At 53.1% G+C, this 16131-nt stretch overlaps 6 protein-coding genes across 6 annotated transcripts; 2 read left to right on the forward strand and 4 right to left on the reverse strand.

Annotated features, from left to right (window-relative positions):
- Positions 1–1034: 1034 nt before the first annotated feature.
- On the reverse strand, positions 1035–2334 carry PV08_06010 (uncharacterized protein; the record flags this gene model as incomplete). Its single annotated transcript, XM_016380349.1, has 4 exons — positions 1035–1086; positions 1183–1306; positions 1484–2180; positions 2260–2334. The coding sequence occupies 4 exons, from the start codon at positions 2332–2334 to the stop codon at positions 1035–1037; spliced, it is 948 nt and encodes a 315-aa protein (XP_016236176.1).
- A 743-nt stretch (positions 2335–3077) lies between these two features.
- Positions 3078–5990, reverse strand: PV08_06011 (uncharacterized protein; the record flags this gene model as incomplete). Its single annotated transcript, XM_016380350.1, has 4 exons — positions 3078–3170; positions 3237–5336; positions 5385–5436; positions 5488–5990. The coding sequence occupies 4 exons, from the start codon at positions 5988–5990 to the stop codon at positions 3078–3080; spliced, it is 2748 nt and encodes a 915-aa protein (XP_016236177.1).
- Positions 5991–6985: 995 nt separating this feature from the next.
- On the forward strand, positions 6986–8484 carry PV08_06012 (uncharacterized protein; the record flags this gene model as incomplete). The annotated part of the gene is made up of 2 exons (XM_016380351.1): positions 6986–7083; positions 7146–8484. The coding sequence occupies 2 exons, from the start codon at positions 6986–6988 to the stop codon at positions 8482–8484; spliced, it is 1437 nt and encodes a 478-aa protein (XP_016236178.1).
- Positions 8485–9401: 917 nt separating this feature from the next.
- On the reverse strand, positions 9402–11204 carry PV08_06013 (uncharacterized protein; the record flags this gene model as incomplete). Its single annotated transcript, XM_016380352.1, has 1 exon — positions 9402–11204. The coding sequence occupies one exon, from the start codon at positions 11202–11204 to the stop codon at positions 9402–9404; it is 1803 nt and encodes a 600-aa protein (XP_016236179.1).
- Positions 11205–11784: 580 nt separating this feature from the next.
- PV08_06014 (uncharacterized protein) lies at positions 11785–12591 on the forward strand (the record flags this gene model as incomplete). Its single annotated transcript, XM_016380353.1, has 1 exon — positions 11785–12591. One exon carries the CDS (start codon positions 11785–11787, stop codon positions 12589–12591), a length of 807 nt encoding a protein of 268 aa, XP_016236180.1.
- Positions 12592–13856: 1265 nt separating this feature from the next.
- On the reverse strand, positions 13857–15782 carry PV08_06015 (uncharacterized protein; the record flags this gene model as incomplete). The annotated part of the gene is made up of 1 exon (XM_016380354.1): positions 13857–15782. One exon carries the CDS (start codon positions 15780–15782, stop codon positions 13857–13859), a length of 1926 nt encoding a protein of 641 aa, XP_016236181.1.
- Between the last annotated feature and the right edge of the window lie 349 nt (positions 15783–16131).

Raw genomic sequence — 16131 nt, forward strand, 5'->3', positions numbered from 1 at the left:
AATGTGGACGAATGAGCTGGAATGACCCTGATACTCGGCCATGTGTGTCGTGCGCCCGAGGCCTAGCATTTTCTTGGTAAAACTACCTGGCCGGGACCAACCCGAGAACTGCACCTGATTTATATTGCAGCATTCATTCCATCCGCACAGCGAAGAAACGGCCAGCCACTCGCACATGAATTGTGTATATAATCATGCGCTATTGGCATGAAGTACAAATGGACAATCCAATATGACGGGCTCGAGAGAGATGTAGTTTGATACCAAAAAGGTTCCCTAGACATGCTCGGTTGATATCAAGTGACTTTCTACGGTCCCAATGTTTGTTTATATTGTATCTTGGGTACGCGGCCATGAAGCTGTATCTGCGGGCGTTATTGACAGTACTTGGGCCGGATCCCAGAAAGAGTATTCTACAAAAGAGAACTTATTTCTTTCCCTTTCTGATTTAAACATTGAACCGCAGCAGGACGTGGCGGACACGTAGTCTCGCCCCTTTTCTATGTCCAATCCAAGCGTTCCAAGACTGTCTGTATACTACTGCATAGCCCCGTATTCCTCCATGCTGACTGTGATGTCTGTAGTTCACAGCAGCCGGGTAAAGGGAGGGATGGAATCCGATAGATAGCGGCTTGTACAATCGAAAGACGGGTTTTGGACAACGTGCTTGTTGGTGGTATTGTTGTCCTTCAATCAATCGCAATTACCAATCCCCTGCCGGCCAAGAGTGCCGTATCGGTGTCGAAGCTGAAGGTCGACCTGTGTATTGGTTTTTTTTTTGAGTATTTCCGATTACTGTCGACTGTTTTGGTCAACTCATGTGGTCTTTCCCCCCGCTGCCACCGGTGACGTCTCGATTCGGAGTCGGTGCAGAGGGTTGGCCATTCTAGAGCTCCTCTACCCGTTCGGGCCTCCCAGTCTGGTTACCCCTCCAGGGTAATGCTGACGGTCCCCGTTCATGATCGCTCACTTCGGTACCTATTGGCACGGCCCATATCGTCGAGCTGGGGGATTGCTCGGTTGGGTGGCGCCTCTCAGTGACCACCTGTCGTCGGCAGACCAAGGTAGACTTTGAATGAGTCGTAGCTGTGGTTTTTTGGGGAGCAGCCGTCAGTAAACAGGTCGGGCTCCAATGTTCAAAATAGGAGACAGAAAAGAAAAGGGGAGGGGGGGTTGACATACATGAGCCACTGGAACGCTGTCAAGGTTCCTATCATGGCGATTCTGAGTGGGAGACCATTCCAAAGACCGGTGAATCCGATGTTTCCGTAGATCCTGCTCATCGCTTTTCCTGCAGATTCACCGGCTAATAGCGCAGATTGAGAGTTAGTTTTTGTTTTTGTTCTTTCGAGGAACACGATATTGGAACATTGGGGTACGATGATCCAAACATCGTAACAAATGAGAGAGAGAGAGAGAGAGAGGGTGTGTGTGTGTGTGTGTATGTGTGTGAGAGAGAGAGTGTAGTGGCTAAATGACATACCTTTTCGTTCCGAATTCAACTTACTCACCATGACATCGGCAGGGTGACTGACGACGGCGCAAGCGATGCCGGCAATGTAACCGCCCAAGAAGCTCACACCGGTCTGCTGCAGCTTGTTGTAGCTTTCCTTGGGCTTACCGAGGGTCTTGTAGATGTAATGCACCGTCTCTTCAAACGTGGCGAACTTGCACATGGTGTAGGGGATCTGTCTGCCCCAGAGGGGTGTGATGCCCTTGTACAAGCCGGCCAGGCCCTCTTTGCTCACGACCTTGCTCCATCCCTCGCGGAGGTTCTGCGCGTACGGGGGCAGCGTGGTCTGCATGCGCACCTTGATCGCCTCGAACGGGCACAGGAAGATGTCGGCGATGAACTCGGCCGAGGCCGAGGCACCCAGGAACACGAGCGTCCTGTTCGCGTTGGGGAAGAGGTTGTCGCCGTATTCGTGCTTGAAGACCTCGTAGAAGCCGTACTTGCCGGCGCCCTGGAACGCGTAGCCGACAAAGGTCGGCGACCAGCCGAAGAAGACGCCGCGGAGGCCCTCGGATGCGAAGATGCTGCGCCACGCCTTGAAGTTGGAGGTGTACAGTTTGCTGTCGACTTGTCGTCGAGTCTTCACCAGGTCGAGAGGCGTGACGAGCGTGTGCGTCGGCCCGCATGCTATGATGCCCCCTAGCATGCAGGACGCGAAGTATTTTGTCTTGTTTCGAAAACGTGGTGAGTTAGTCGTTGAGTGACTTGAGCGCCCGGGAGGAGGACGGGCTTGTGCCGCTACATACCGAGTTTGGCTCAATCTTGCCAAACGGGTAGGATTTGAGTGTGTCGGCCGACGGAGGCTTCAGTGCGGATGCCATCTTCTCAAATCCCCTTTCTCACCAAGAGCCGCAACGCACAAGTTGCAGATACCAAACACAAGCGAAATGAGGCTGGCTTGCTCGAGAGGAACGAATCGATTTGCTAATTGAGTATCACAGAGAATCGAAGCCTCGGAGAGGGGAGAGTCGGTATCAACAAAGCTACGGTGTAGATTTATAGCAGGAATCTCTACTTGGAGTGATTCGGTCGACTCAATGGAGGGAGATCAACAAGTCGACGGAGAAGCAACATGTAAATACCCTCGGGCGAGACAGTGAGGTGCGCAGGCCAGCTCTGCCGTAAGAGCCGTCGCAGCCGCCAGGAGCCGCGACATGCGAGGAACGCACAGGCTCATGCACAAACATGTCATATCTGATCCAGGGATCCTTTTCCGTATAGGAACTTGGAAAGTGGAAGATGGTTTGGAGGCACAAGCCTAGTGGCGTCGATAGGCGGTAGCTAGACTTCAATAGGCATCGATAGGGTCCCGTTAGGCTTCGATGGGCTTAATCCAGGCGCCTCGGCACCCGGAGATTCCGTCGATCGGCCACTGACATCATGCATTACGAAGAAGCTTGATGGGGGCGGGCAAGGAACAAGCATGATGTGTGAGCGCTCATAGGCCTGCACATTATTCGTACATAGGTAGGTACCTGGGGCAACGGGCTGGTGGTGATGATTCAGCATTGCACATCGTCTCACTCAGCCAGGACGACAGCGAATGGCAGCTACAAACACCACACTACATCCTCTGGCCCATGTCAACACCGAATCCGTTCCCGCCTGCAAAAACACCTGGCGTCGCGTCAGGAGGGAACAACTGATCCCATTCCGCCTGCAGGGAGTTTAGATATTAGCTTCCGCACCCAAACGCGAAAAAGCAAAACGTTGTGCGGCTTACCCAGTTGATATCCAACATGACAGAGTCGCCTCGAGGGTTGCTGGGTTGGAATTGCGGGATGTTCACTTGGTCGTTCGGAAAACCTGAGCCGATGCCATATGGATTATCCCCGGCGTCGTTGGGTATGGATGTCGTTCCTATCGCTGGTATGGAGGGCATTGAAACGACAGGCATTGATGGCGCACTTGATGTGTTCAACACTGTCCGCCAGCCCAACTGATCAGGGGCAATTAGGGGTGGCCATGACTCGTTCGTACCAGAGTCACTTGGACTGTTGAAGTCGCCTTGTTGACCAGGCGAGGTCTGATATGGCTCCGACCACGACGGTCGGTGCTGTTGCTGTTGCTGTTGCTGTTGCTGCTGTGGCTGAGGCGACGCTTTTTGCTGCTGGGTAGGTACCTGTTGAGCCGGCTGTGGGCTCACACTCTTGGTAGCAATGTCGCTTTGTTGTCCACGTACTGGGGCAGAATTCAACTTCCTCATATATAGTGTCGCTGGCGAGTCAAAGCTCCAGGTCGTGTCCGTGGAATACTTGATGTCTGGCGGTAATTCCAGATTCGAAGTCGGTGGCCCAGCGTCGGACGGCCTGGATATGCTTTGGAGACCACTGTTGGCTCCCACCGTGTTTGGACTGATAATTCTCGCGGTAGATAAGCTGGCTGGCCGGTTTGCCATACTGATGGGAATCCGTATTCGTCGAAGTTCCCGGTATACGTTAGTTCGGTCTCGGAGGGCCGCGATAATAGTTCGAGCTCTTTGCGTTCGAGACAAGGTTGGATCGGGCTCGAAGACATAATCAAGGACATCCCAGACGCGGTCTGCATCTCTCATGTGCGGCTCATTATAGATGATGGTTAGCAAGAGGAAAGCCATGTGCCATTGCTGGTGCGCACCCCCAAACCATTTCCACTTCTCAAGCAACGGCAGACGTTCCATTGCGATGGCACTCTCACAGGCCTTGAGCGCACTCTGCACTGTAAGCTGGCCAAGTCGCTCAGGGACCACATTGTTGGCATTGTTCAGATACCGGTGAAGAATCATGACATACATTCGCTGAATCAGCAGAGTCATGAGAAGGTGTGCATAATTTTGGATGGGCACTTCAAGATCGAAGGTCTTGTTATACTTGGACTCCATCGCTCGGCGGAACGATTCGACTTTCCCAAGGAGGTGAGTCAAGGATATCTTCTTCTTTTCTAATCGGATCCGATCGAACCAGATGATGCGTTGCATTTCCAGACACTCGAACCGAATGCGTGATAGTGTCATGTCTGTCCATTGGTCTTTGGCTTCCTGAGGGTTGGCTAGTAAGAGATCGGTATCGTTGATGTTCATAGGGAATCGGGTGTCGTAGTCCTCACGCTTGATACCAGGTCTAGGACCTTGTGTTTCACAGGTTCTAAAGTCCAGCGCGCATAACTGAAACCACACAATTCGTCGGACGTGACACTCCACTGGGTTAAGGCCGTAGACGTCTTCCGGGTCGCGGTGAAGGCCCATGCACTCGGCCAGTCGAATAGCCATCCCGACGATAACGGAATGTGCGCGAGATATCTGATCTCGACACATGGGAATGAGGTATATAACAAGTGCCTGAAGCGTCTCGAGTTTCGTGGCCCTGAGGAATGAGGCTTTACTCAGCGCAACTTCTGTTCCTGTTTGGAAGTTGCCCAAGACTGTACTTTTCGGCCGTGCAAATATTGCTGCTACGTCTCCATCCGCCATGCTAGCTACAGCTGAAAACAGTGTTGCCAGTACAAGTGATTGCTGCCATGCGGGAGGTTCAAGCCCAGCAAGCACTGCCGTCCAAAAGTTATCGTAGTGTAGTTGAAAGCTCGGCCAATGCACCACTCGAACGGGGAAATGAACATTTTCGTAGTACTTCCGTATCAAAAGGTCACCAGCTCCCTTTGCCGGAAGGAAGTTGATGAGCGATCTTTTACTGCCGACATCGCCGAAGAGAAAACCCGAACCGGGGGCGATGTAGGTTGGTCCAGGCGCTAAGAAATCATAGCCATGGTCTGGAAGCTGAGGTACTGCTGACAATTTTTCATCCGCCGTTCGATGGTCGACATTTGGGTCGTCAAGTTGGCTTGCAACCTATAAGAAGATCAACATGGCTCAGGTGTGCAGAATCACATCGCCTACCTCTTCGCCTATTCTGGGTCTAAAAAAGCCCCCGAGCCGTTCAGTAAGCCTACTGCTGTCAGTATTGTCACGCCTCGAGAAGAACTTCTTCAAGGGGGCCTACCTCATCTTGCCTATTTTGACACCCAGGTCCAAGACATCGTCGTTGGTGTCATCTTCATAAGCGCCATCGATCACTGCCATTGGTGTAGGCTCCAGGCCTTTTATGTCGTCGGGAACAGCAGCTTCATTGTCAGAACTGCTGTATTCGCCCCCAGGAAGATCGGCCGAGGTTCTTCTCTGCGAGTTTTCACTGGAGCTTGGAGTACTTTTGCCCTCTCTGCGGGCAACATCCTGCTCGAGGACCCTCTCAAGAGAGCCCATCTTCTCTTTGATCTCATTGAGGCGTTGCTGGGACACCGAATCCAAAGCAGGAGCCAGGAATAAACAGTCGCGCGAGAACTTGCTGCAATTGGTGCAAGGATGAAGTTTATCGCACTTCAATTTGCGACGGCGACATTCCAAACATGAAGTGATCATACGATTTCTGCGCCGCACCCTTTGCGACTGTGATCGGTCTTTGTCACCAGATGGAGGTGTGTCGTCAGGCATTCTTAGTGTTTCCATGATGCTTTAGCATAGGCGATCAAGCACCGTGGTGCACAAGGGCAATGGGAGCCTCGTGGTTACATAAAACGTCGAAGAGGGTAGCGGGGCAGAGAACGTTGTCGCGATAGCCAAGGCTGCAACAGCAGACAAACCAAGCGGGACAGTCAGTAATGGCCCCCACAGAAGGAAGACCCGGAAGAGAGAAAAAGTATGAACAAGAAATGATTGACGGGACAGAGCGAGGTTGGCCAGATCTCAACCTTCACTTAGGTGAACTAGGTACCTAGTCAGTGGACAGAAGTCACAAAGATACAAGAGCGTTGATTCTCACTTCTTGCTGTGGGAAAGCAGGACTCATAGCTAGCGGCATCAGTGGCATGTCCCATCCTACGTAGGCTTCCACACCCTTAACGTACTGGGGACATGTCTGTACCGTGCCATTATCCGCATCACATCTGGATAGAGCGTCAGCCAAACACCTGGCGATAGGCGTCCCGGGGGCATTGCCACGTCCACTAACTTTAAGGCTAGTGAAGCTGCCGATCTAGGGGCTGAGTAAGCCTTCCTAGGTGCTTTTTCTGAGTCAGCTACTTACCATCTCGCAGTCAACGAAATCCTTAGTAGTTCATATTAGGCGCGTCTGTTCCACCGTAGAGCTGCCCAAACACGTGACGCGGCGCTCTCAGCCCATTCCTCTTGGCGAGTCGCAGCAACGTCAAGCAGGGCTTTCTGAGCTGTTTTGTTGTTTTCTTCTATTGCATGATTTCGAACAACTTCTCATCGATCGCTCATTCCAGTTGAAATAGACAGCCTCAGTATTTGAGTCAGATCAGCCATTGGTTCGTAGCTTGTAGTATTCGTTTCGAGCTCAGTGGCTTGTGGCGTTTTGCCGGACAGCTTCGTCATCTTTTCTCGCGCGCTCCTGGGTTAGTCTGGGGAATCCAATACCAGCAATACGGATCACCACCGCACAACTTCGCTTGCGTCCGTAAGAAGCCACCACCTTATCGACGATGTCGTTCAGCGATGAGGCTCTCAAGGCCAAGCTGTCGACACTGAACGAGACGCAGGATAGTATCGTCTCAGTCTCACAATGGATAATGTTTCACAAGTAGGTCAAGCACATTTCCCACAAGGGCATACACACGATCACAGATCTAACATCATCCCCAGGAGACACGCAGATAGAATCGCGAACTACTGGCTGACCCGACTCCGCGACTCACCGCCGGCCAAACGTCTCAACTTCATCTACTTGGTCAATGACATCGTCCAGAATGCGCGGGCACGCAAGCGCACTGAATTTCCAGACGCCTTTTCACCTTTTATGGCCGAAGCAATCCAGACCGCCTATCGCTCATCTCCTGCCGAGATTCAGCACAAGATTCGGCGTGTAGTCGATGTATGGCGCGCGCGCAATGTCTTTGAGACGCCGATTCTCGAAGCCATCGAATCTCGCATCGAAGAGGTCGACAAGACCAAAGGCTCAAGCGGCGGCGGCAAGAAGACCTTGATGGGCCAATCCCTCTTCAATTCGTCATCATCAACCGGTATGCCCAAAGAACTCGAAACCCTTGCGCCGCTCCAAACCGCCGTAACGAAACAAACCATCTCTGCTCGCCCGACCATCGACACCGCGCAGACCGAATACATCAAGCTCACGGACCCGTCCGCCGTCTTGCCCAGCCCTCCAGTCCACGCAGCTCGGTTGTCCAGTCTGATAAAAGCTCTCGCTGCTGCCGAATCCTCGGTGTCGGCCAGCATTAAGGCTCGCAAGGCCCTCATCGCCGACCTCGAACGCATTCTGGACATCAACAAATCCGCCCTTGCCAAGGACGAAACGACCTTTCTCGAACTTGAAAGCCGCAAGAACAGCACCGAGGCGAAGAAACGCGAGGTCGAGGACGGCATCATTCGTGGTCTGTCCGCCGCCGAGCACGTCCCTGCCAGCGCCGAGAATCCAGAGTCAGCCATCTTGTCCCCCGACCTGCACGAACCGTCGAACGACAGCGGCGCGGCTTTCCACTCCCAACGACCAGAGATCGAGGCCCTCACTCCCGAACGCGAGCCAAGTGCCGACGAGTACGGCGGCTTCTTCCAATCGCCTCCTCCGCAACAACAGGACGTGGGCCGCTACAATCCATCCGCCTCGCCACGGGCCAGCAATCCAGCCATCGCAGCTGCATTGGCTTCGTTTTCTGGCGCCGAGCTCTACACTCCAGGATATTCCGCAACTACTTCTACTCCTACTCCTTCTGACCTTGGCGGTGCAGGCTCGCTGGTGCGCGGACGCTCGAGCAGCGGACAACACGGCATGAACGGGCTGAGCACAGCCAAACGGCGCAAAATGTCCCACGGGGAGGACGAGATGGTTCCCGACCTCGGTGAGATGGGCATGGAGGGTTTCGGACAGCTCGACGCCGGTGGCGGCCCGGCTTTCAACGATGAGGCTTTGCGGAACTTGGACCAAGATGTCACTGACCTCCTCAGACAGGAGGGTGGGGGCCCGTGAATGGTTCAGTGTGCATAGTTGTACCGGTGTGATGTGAGGAGGTGGAAAACCAAGGATTGTGACGACGATGCATACACGGTAGCCGCAAGGCAGAAAGAGCTCTGAGTCGGTGGTGGTGGTGGTGGTGGTGGTGGTGGTGGTGATGGTCACTGTGCTTGAAAGTCACTCACATATCTCGCCCTGGAGAGAAATAGACCAGGTGCTGTTATGTTGTACCGTGGCGAAGAATGTGAAGCGGAACACGTCTTTTTCTAGGGATCTTGTTCGTTTAAAGACGGCCCGCAAAAGAGCCGTCAGCAGAGGTACTGCGCCTATCTCCCTGTATTCTAGGAAGGTCATTCAGAAAGGAAAAAAGCTACGTAGTAGTATCTTGATGGACTTCAATCCTCCTTTCCATAGGAATCCGGTCCAAGGCTACTCCGTACACAACACGACAGACACGACAAACTGTGCTGTTGTGCGTGTATCATTTTTTGTAGTGTACGAAAAGTGCCCACGGGTATCTGTTCTCCATCCTCCTATCCCGATGGTGGTTTTCTTCCTGAGGCCGACAGAGAAATATACTTAGTCTTGGGGAGGTCGCTTGCTGGCATCGCCTGACATGGATTGCCATGCAACCTGGTCTCTTGTCTCTTTATCCATGGAATTTGCAGCAAGGCATCTTCGGATCTTCATTGACAAACCGCCGTCACCAAGCAGAATATCCAAGACGTTCAAAGCTGCCTCAACGCTATCCAGCTATGGCGTCATATCGAGAAATCCCAATTGTCATCCAACACGTCGCACATCATGACTTCGACCTTGAAGCGGCGTGGGCGGACAAACAAGCCATGTCTACACTCATCATATCCATAAGTATAGATCATGGGGTTTCTTGGTCTTTATAAAACCCCATGTCCTTGTAAATTTTGCTCTCCTCAAGCAGTAGGCCTCTTCAATGGATGAGCCTCGGTGTTAAACACCCATTGGTCTAAGTCCACGACCGACGGGTCGCTGAAAATGAGATAGAAATACTTCAACGTCTCGGCAAGCCAGAAACTCTCCATGCGGTCACTTTGCTCGGGCATCTGCGCTCTCACGTCGTTCACGGCAGCGTGGGCAATGGCCGTCTTGGTCGCGGTGTTGATGCGTTGGAACATGGCCCACGCCGCCTCTTGCAGCTTCTTGTCGCCCGTGATGCGGTAGAGGATGAAGATAGACTCGATGGCTTCGGGGCGGAGAATGTACCGGTTGTCCCCGTGGTCCGTGTACCCGAGGGTTAGATGGTTCTGCTCAACGAGTTTCTTCCCCATTTCCACCGGAGTCGAGTCCTTGGGAGGGTCGGGGGAATACTTCTTCCAGACGGCCTCGTACCATTTCGCATCTGTCCACTCACACTTGCCCGGTGGCGCCGCGTTGACCCCGACTTGGCACGGGGCGAGGTGGAAAGTCTCGGGCATGAGGCCAGACGCCATGGACTTGTACGCCCAAAGGCATCCGTCGACTAGCCGTTGTGCAATGGGCAGCTCATCGGGGCGGTCAAAGATCTTCGCTCCGATCCCGACCATTCCTCCAACGAAGCAGGCAAGATGCTGTCCCTGAGGTTCGAGACTCGAAATCGGTATCGTCTGAAGTGCCGTTAATGCAGCGTTGCCACTGAACAGGATATCCTCCTCGCCGGGGACGAGCGGTCGGAAAAAGAGGTATCTCTTCGCGGCCTCGATGGCTTCTTCGTACATGTGCTTGTATTTCTCGTCGCGCCCCCCAAGCATCAGCCACTGCTTCGGTAGATACTCATACGTCGAATCAGCCATGCCGCTCATTGTGAAGTGGTTGACATCAAACGTAAGTGCCTTCGCATCGACGAGGGTCGGCCAGAGTCCGGGGATCTTGGTCTTGTTCTGCGCCAACTCCATCGTCTCCGCTATACGCTGAATCACGTCAAAGTACTTCATGTCCCCAGTAAGCTGGCTCAGGCGGGTGAATTCGACGGACAGACTGCCAATCTCTGCGAGTAGAGTGTTGGTGCTTGGCTCGATTTCTCTACCGACAGCAGTCATGCGCCACTTCCACCGCGCCATGGGCATGTGGGTGGGCGTGTCGAACGCGGAGTATAGGATCTCGCCTAGATGGCGCGCCTTGTCCAGCAAGACCGGGTACTGGCCACCAGAAAGATCGTACGCAGCGAGGAGGCCGCCGAGGTATCGTATCGTTGTCTCAAACACGTTGATCGTCTCTTCTCGGCTGGTCGTAAAGTCGATGTTGTTCACAGCCTCTACGCACTGCTCAAAGTCATTCTTCAAACCCATGATCCAGAGCGTGTCCATGGTGTCAACGAGCGTTGCGCCCCATCCGCCGAAACTCATACGCGCCGTTCCACTTAATGGGCCGACCTCGTCTGCGCCCCAGGCATGTTTCTTGTACCCCTGCCACGCGTGTGTGAAGGCATCTTTGACAACACCTAGTCTTGTTTCCCTCGTTTTCTTCTCGTCCGACGACTCGGTCCTGGAATGAAAGCCAAATTGGATCTTGGGGATATCCCTTAGAGGGCCGGCGGGTAGACTTCGTTGGTTTGTGATGGGATATCTCTCGGGACGTTTCGTCCAGTGCAGCTGGCCCCCGGACGCGCTGCCAGGATATTGTGATGAAGACGGAGCATGGCTGGGTTGGAGGACTAAGTAGTATACAACGCACGCGATGAAGAACGCTGGCACCAGCCAAAGCCTTCGAATCAAGATCATCCTGAAACAGCGGTTGTATGCAGAGAAGATCTGTCAATCCGTGTCCCGCGAGCTGCGCATATGAAAGGCATCAGATTGACCTCCAGTCCTCACAAAAGGCAGATGTGTAGGTTGTAATCATGACACTGACGGCCCCCATCCGTAGTCGATCAAATTACAGGGGTCTAGACGTGAATGGAGTACAGTAGCCGTTTGGGGTACGCTGATTACCTACTATAGGTAGACCGGAATTGTTGCTGACCCGTGGCATTTGAAGCCTACCTGTGGTTGCCTAGCTAAGGGCCTAAGGCAAGGTACCTAGGAATAGCTTTTGGCGCGAGAGTCTCAAGGGGCCTGGGCTTGGACTCTAACCAGTTCGATCGGCCCAGTGGCCCCCGCACACTTGCACAAAAGGTCCTCGCGTGCCTACAGCCAGAGGTACGACGAGACAGTCTTTCGAGTCGAAGTTGGAGAAACCTCCAACGCTTCAAGAAAAACATCAACCGTTAGATGCTCGCTCCCTGGCCCATCACAACAGCAGCATAAGACAACCATGGAAGCCCAATAACCCTTGTATGCCTCACTCTTACACACGACAGCCATGCCCTCGACGGCGCTCTTCTTCCTACCACTCGCTCCGAGTCAAACATCCCCCACCTCGACCCTGATATCGCACATAACGCGCACTCTCCCGGCCGAACCCTTACCACCGTTCATTCTCGATCATCGTCTCTTTGTCGACACGTCTTCCCTCCTTCCCAACACCGACACCTCAAAGCGCACGTTCACGAGCATTCTACACCTCTCGCACATCCCGCACCAGTCCTTTATCGGCACTACCGCTCCCACTGCTACTGTTCCCGCCTCTGCTTCTCAGCCACAAACGACGACACCAACGGAACCGTCCCTGACAATCACGTCCCTCCCCTCATCTTCGACAGACACACTGACCCAGCTTATCGGCACGAAGCTTCAACCGCAATGGGCGCATCGCCAGTCCGTCATAATCGACAACGGCACTTCCCTCAGCCTCCACAACGGCGACTACACCATCCGCCTGGGTGACGTAAAGACATCGCCGAGGGGTAACCAACCGCTCAGTCTTCGGGGGATGATTCTCGAACTCACCTACAACACCGACAACGGTTCCGAGGAAGTCGCAGAAGCCTCCAATGGCGCGAGTGCGACTGCGACCGACCCTGGCACCGCGAGAGTGAGTAGAGACGACGAGACCCTTCTACGTGGCGTCGTCGACGCACTCGCCGACTCAGCGGCGATATCACTTGCTGGCGCACGCGTGTTTTTTCGCAGGACACACCGTCAAGAGAACGGAAAAGTACCCCCCGGTGTGATCGACTGGGATCTTGTAAGGCTGTATATGAGTGCGCTACGTGGCTCGAGAGGTTGAACAACTGAACCATCTCCGTCCCCTCGATGGGACATTTTTACACCTGGAAACTTGGGACGATGCTCTGTAAAAATATAAAACGATATTACAGGTAGGTGTGTGCCTGTATTATATACCTAGGTATATATATACTATCGATGGGTCTTGAGCAACAATGTTTTCTACGACAATCAAGAACAAGAGTCCTCCCTACAAATGCGGTGTTGTCTCAGAGGTCCCGAAGGTACAACAGATAATATCATCCAATGTCAGAGATTGACGATGGACGGACCATCCCAGCTTTCTCAGAATGCCCTGCAGGCAGTTACTTTTTTCTGGACCCAGCGACGACCTCTAAGCAGCCTTCCTTTATCGAGACTCAAGAACCTGGTCGGAAGTGCGCTGTAGGGACAGAAGACGGGACAATACCCTACCCCCATTCAACGCGATTGTCAACCTTGAGATTTGCCTATGTTGCTCTCTTGAAAGTACTCAAGAAATCCCTCCATCCTCATGACATGTCGTATCGTCATCGAGATCCGGTTTCGTCGCACCGTGGGATGAATCCAATGTGTACAATTTTCACAGTAACATGCTAACCGAGGACCACTCACTCATCGTCACGGCCGGCTTCCTTGTCAACACACCTCATCTCGTCTCTTCTCATCTCTATATGTCATAATCAGATCAGGTCGTGAATTAAAAAGGCACCTCAGACCATAAAGAAGAGGACGGGCCACCAAGAAATTCCAGGTATGCTCTCGGTGATACCTATATGCATATATGGTTATATGTACTCATCAAAATAATCGTTATGTATATCTATAGGCAAGATCAACCAAAAGGACCTCCTCTTGTAATCATCCGAACGTCTAGAACCCTGCCACTCCAAATAGCACACGAGATCCCAAGTTGTGCTGTTAAGCCACCCACGGTTTTTTTATTGGGCCCCTCTTGATAAACGCCGCCCCATTGCAGGGAATGCCATGCCGCTATACGTCCCAAAAAATGGCAAATAGATAGCACAAAAAAAAACACAACGAAACTAGCCTCTCGTGTCTTGCACTTGGTAGCCGCATGGCGACACCATATTGCTAGTAGATTGCCTCCAATGCATGGGAAGAGTGAAAACAACGGAACACCTCAGACACGACATGAAGTCATTCTTGACCATCGACAAGGAAACTCGAAACGCTTCAGGGGTTCCTTGCTCCCATGCTCCTTCCAGGAGGTATTCCAATTTTTGCAGACGTGGACTTGTTGTCCCGCACCGACAATGCATTTCCTTACCAAGTCTCGGCAATATATTGACCTGACGCCTTCTTCTCCGCCCAGAAGCTCTTGGCCTCATCGAGGTTCAATTTACCCTTGGCCATGGCGACGTCGACGAGCGCGGCCTCGACACCTTCACCCATGCCCTTGGAACTTCCACAGACAAAGACACGTCCGTCGAGAGCGTTAATGATGAACCAAACCAAATCGGCCTGGTGGCGGACTTCTTCTTGGACATATCGACCTTCGCCGCGACGAGACTGTACAACTTTCTTGACCTTGTCTTCGTGCACACCCCAATCACCCGAATACAGTTCGTCGAGTAGACTGTCCCGGATGCCCTGCAAGACCCACACCTTGTTGGCGCAGTTAGCCGACTTCAGTCGTCGGTGAACAAACCCTCTGAATGGAGCAACGCCTACGCCAGCACCGATCAACAACATCGGTCCATCGCTGACGAACTCACGGGCAAGAGGGTTCGCCATCAGTCCACGGAACATCGGAATTCTGAGATCAAGCTCTTTGGGATCTTTGCCCTCTTGCTCGGCCTGGATAACCTGCTGGGCTAGTCTCTCCAAAAAGCCAGACGACACGCCCGTCCTCTTGCCCGTAGCGTAGTCTTCAGCTTCATGAACCGACACCGCAATTTCAATAAGCCGTCGACATTGCGTGCCGTCCCGCTGACAAGAAACCATAGGGTCCTGGGAAAGCGAATAAAATCTTGGCATGAGCTGGTTGAGGACAGAAAGGAGGAAATCAAGAGGTGGCCTGGAGGATGGGAAAGCGTCGAGAACTTGAGGAATGGTGACGTAGGCCCCCGTACGGAGGTCACAGAATGTGCCCTGACCCTGCGCCGAAGACAGATACATCAGAATCATCTTCTCGTGCTCATCTTCGGCATATTCTGCCAGCAGGCGGAACAATTGTTTCGTCGGGGGGTAGCTTTGGATATCAGAACACCAGGTCAACAGCTCTCTTCTCGTCGTGACCAGCTCTCTAGGAGCATCGTCGCCCCAGATTGTCGGCCACCTTCCTGACGTGGTCTTGAGCAAGATCGGTTTATCCCGCACGAAGCTCGGTACGCCCAACCTGTTGAAAACCTTTTCCACCATCTCGGGGGAGTTCGGCGCGCATACGCCGATTGCGCCTCCAACAACAAAATCAACATCGCCGCCCTCGACGGGATAATCTGTCACGTCAATATCGAAATGGTATGTCCTTTTCTCGGCCCCGGGTTTTGTCAATTCGCGCGCGTGGAAGAGAGGAGCAGAGTAGACTTGGTAAGGTGGGTGAGGGGTCACGAAATTAGGTGGGTGCTTGAGAACTTCGGTGGTGTGTCGTTGTGGCGGTTGGGCATAGGTGGTATTTGTAGAGGAAGAGAGTGGTTCGAACGTAACTGTCTTGGTGGGCATGTCGACGATTCCGGTCAGCTCGCTGTCCATGCTCAGGGCGCCGAGCTTGAGCTTCAGACTCCGGTAGGCAGCGTTGTCAGGCTCCCTGACCGGGTTGGCACCTCCCGGAATGCCCTTCGCTCTCAGTTCTTGCAGCATACAGCAACCTCCACCACAGCACGCCTTTTGTACCATGGCGGTGGCCGTGCCAGTTTGTCCCAGGAACCGCCTCGCATCTTCGGAATCTTCAGAGACCAATACTGTCGAAGCTCGTCTCTTTCTAGGAGATTGAGTCTTCGAGTATGTCTGGCCGTGTCGTTCGTCGAAGGAATCGTCGGACGAGTTCTCGGCGGGAGTAGTAGGGGCGGTGTCTATACTCGAGGCGTCGTTATCGGAGTAGGTGCCTGTCGTGGTGATCCTTGAAATCGGCGATTGACTAAGCTGCGATGTGCTCGTGGACAGTTTCCGAGTCCGCGAAGGATCTTCTGGTATGGGATTGTCGGGGTGCGAATGTGCTGTTAGAGGAACTGCATGGCCGGCGGAAGCCATTGTGGCGTGTGCTGCGCCAGTCATCCTGAGATTTTTGTGTCGGGGAGGTATGTACGAGTAGTGGTAGCTGCGAGAAATACCTGTCAAATTTTGAGGGTTAGATAGCGGTAGATGTTGAGTGGACAAGAAGCGGGAAGCATGATTGAAGAACTGCAAGCGATTCAACATGGACTGAAGCATCCAGAGAGGTCGATAAAGGTGCTTGAAAAAGCATTTGAGAGCATTATGCAAGCAGCTGATAAAGTTGTAGGAACTTACGGGTGGTGGTGGTTGAGGAGGAGGAGTGAAAATGTGGATGATGTAAGAGTGCGGAACGTTGTCGGGCGATGCGGCAACTTTGGTATCTCTA

This window comes from Exophiala spinifera (assembly GCF_000836115.1).
Source record: "Exophiala spinifera strain CBS 89968 unplaced genomic scaffold supercont1.4, whole genome shotgun sequence".
Lineage (NCBI taxonomy): Eukaryota > Fungi > Ascomycota > Eurotiomycetes > Chaetothyriales > Herpotrichiellaceae > Exophiala > Exophiala spinifera.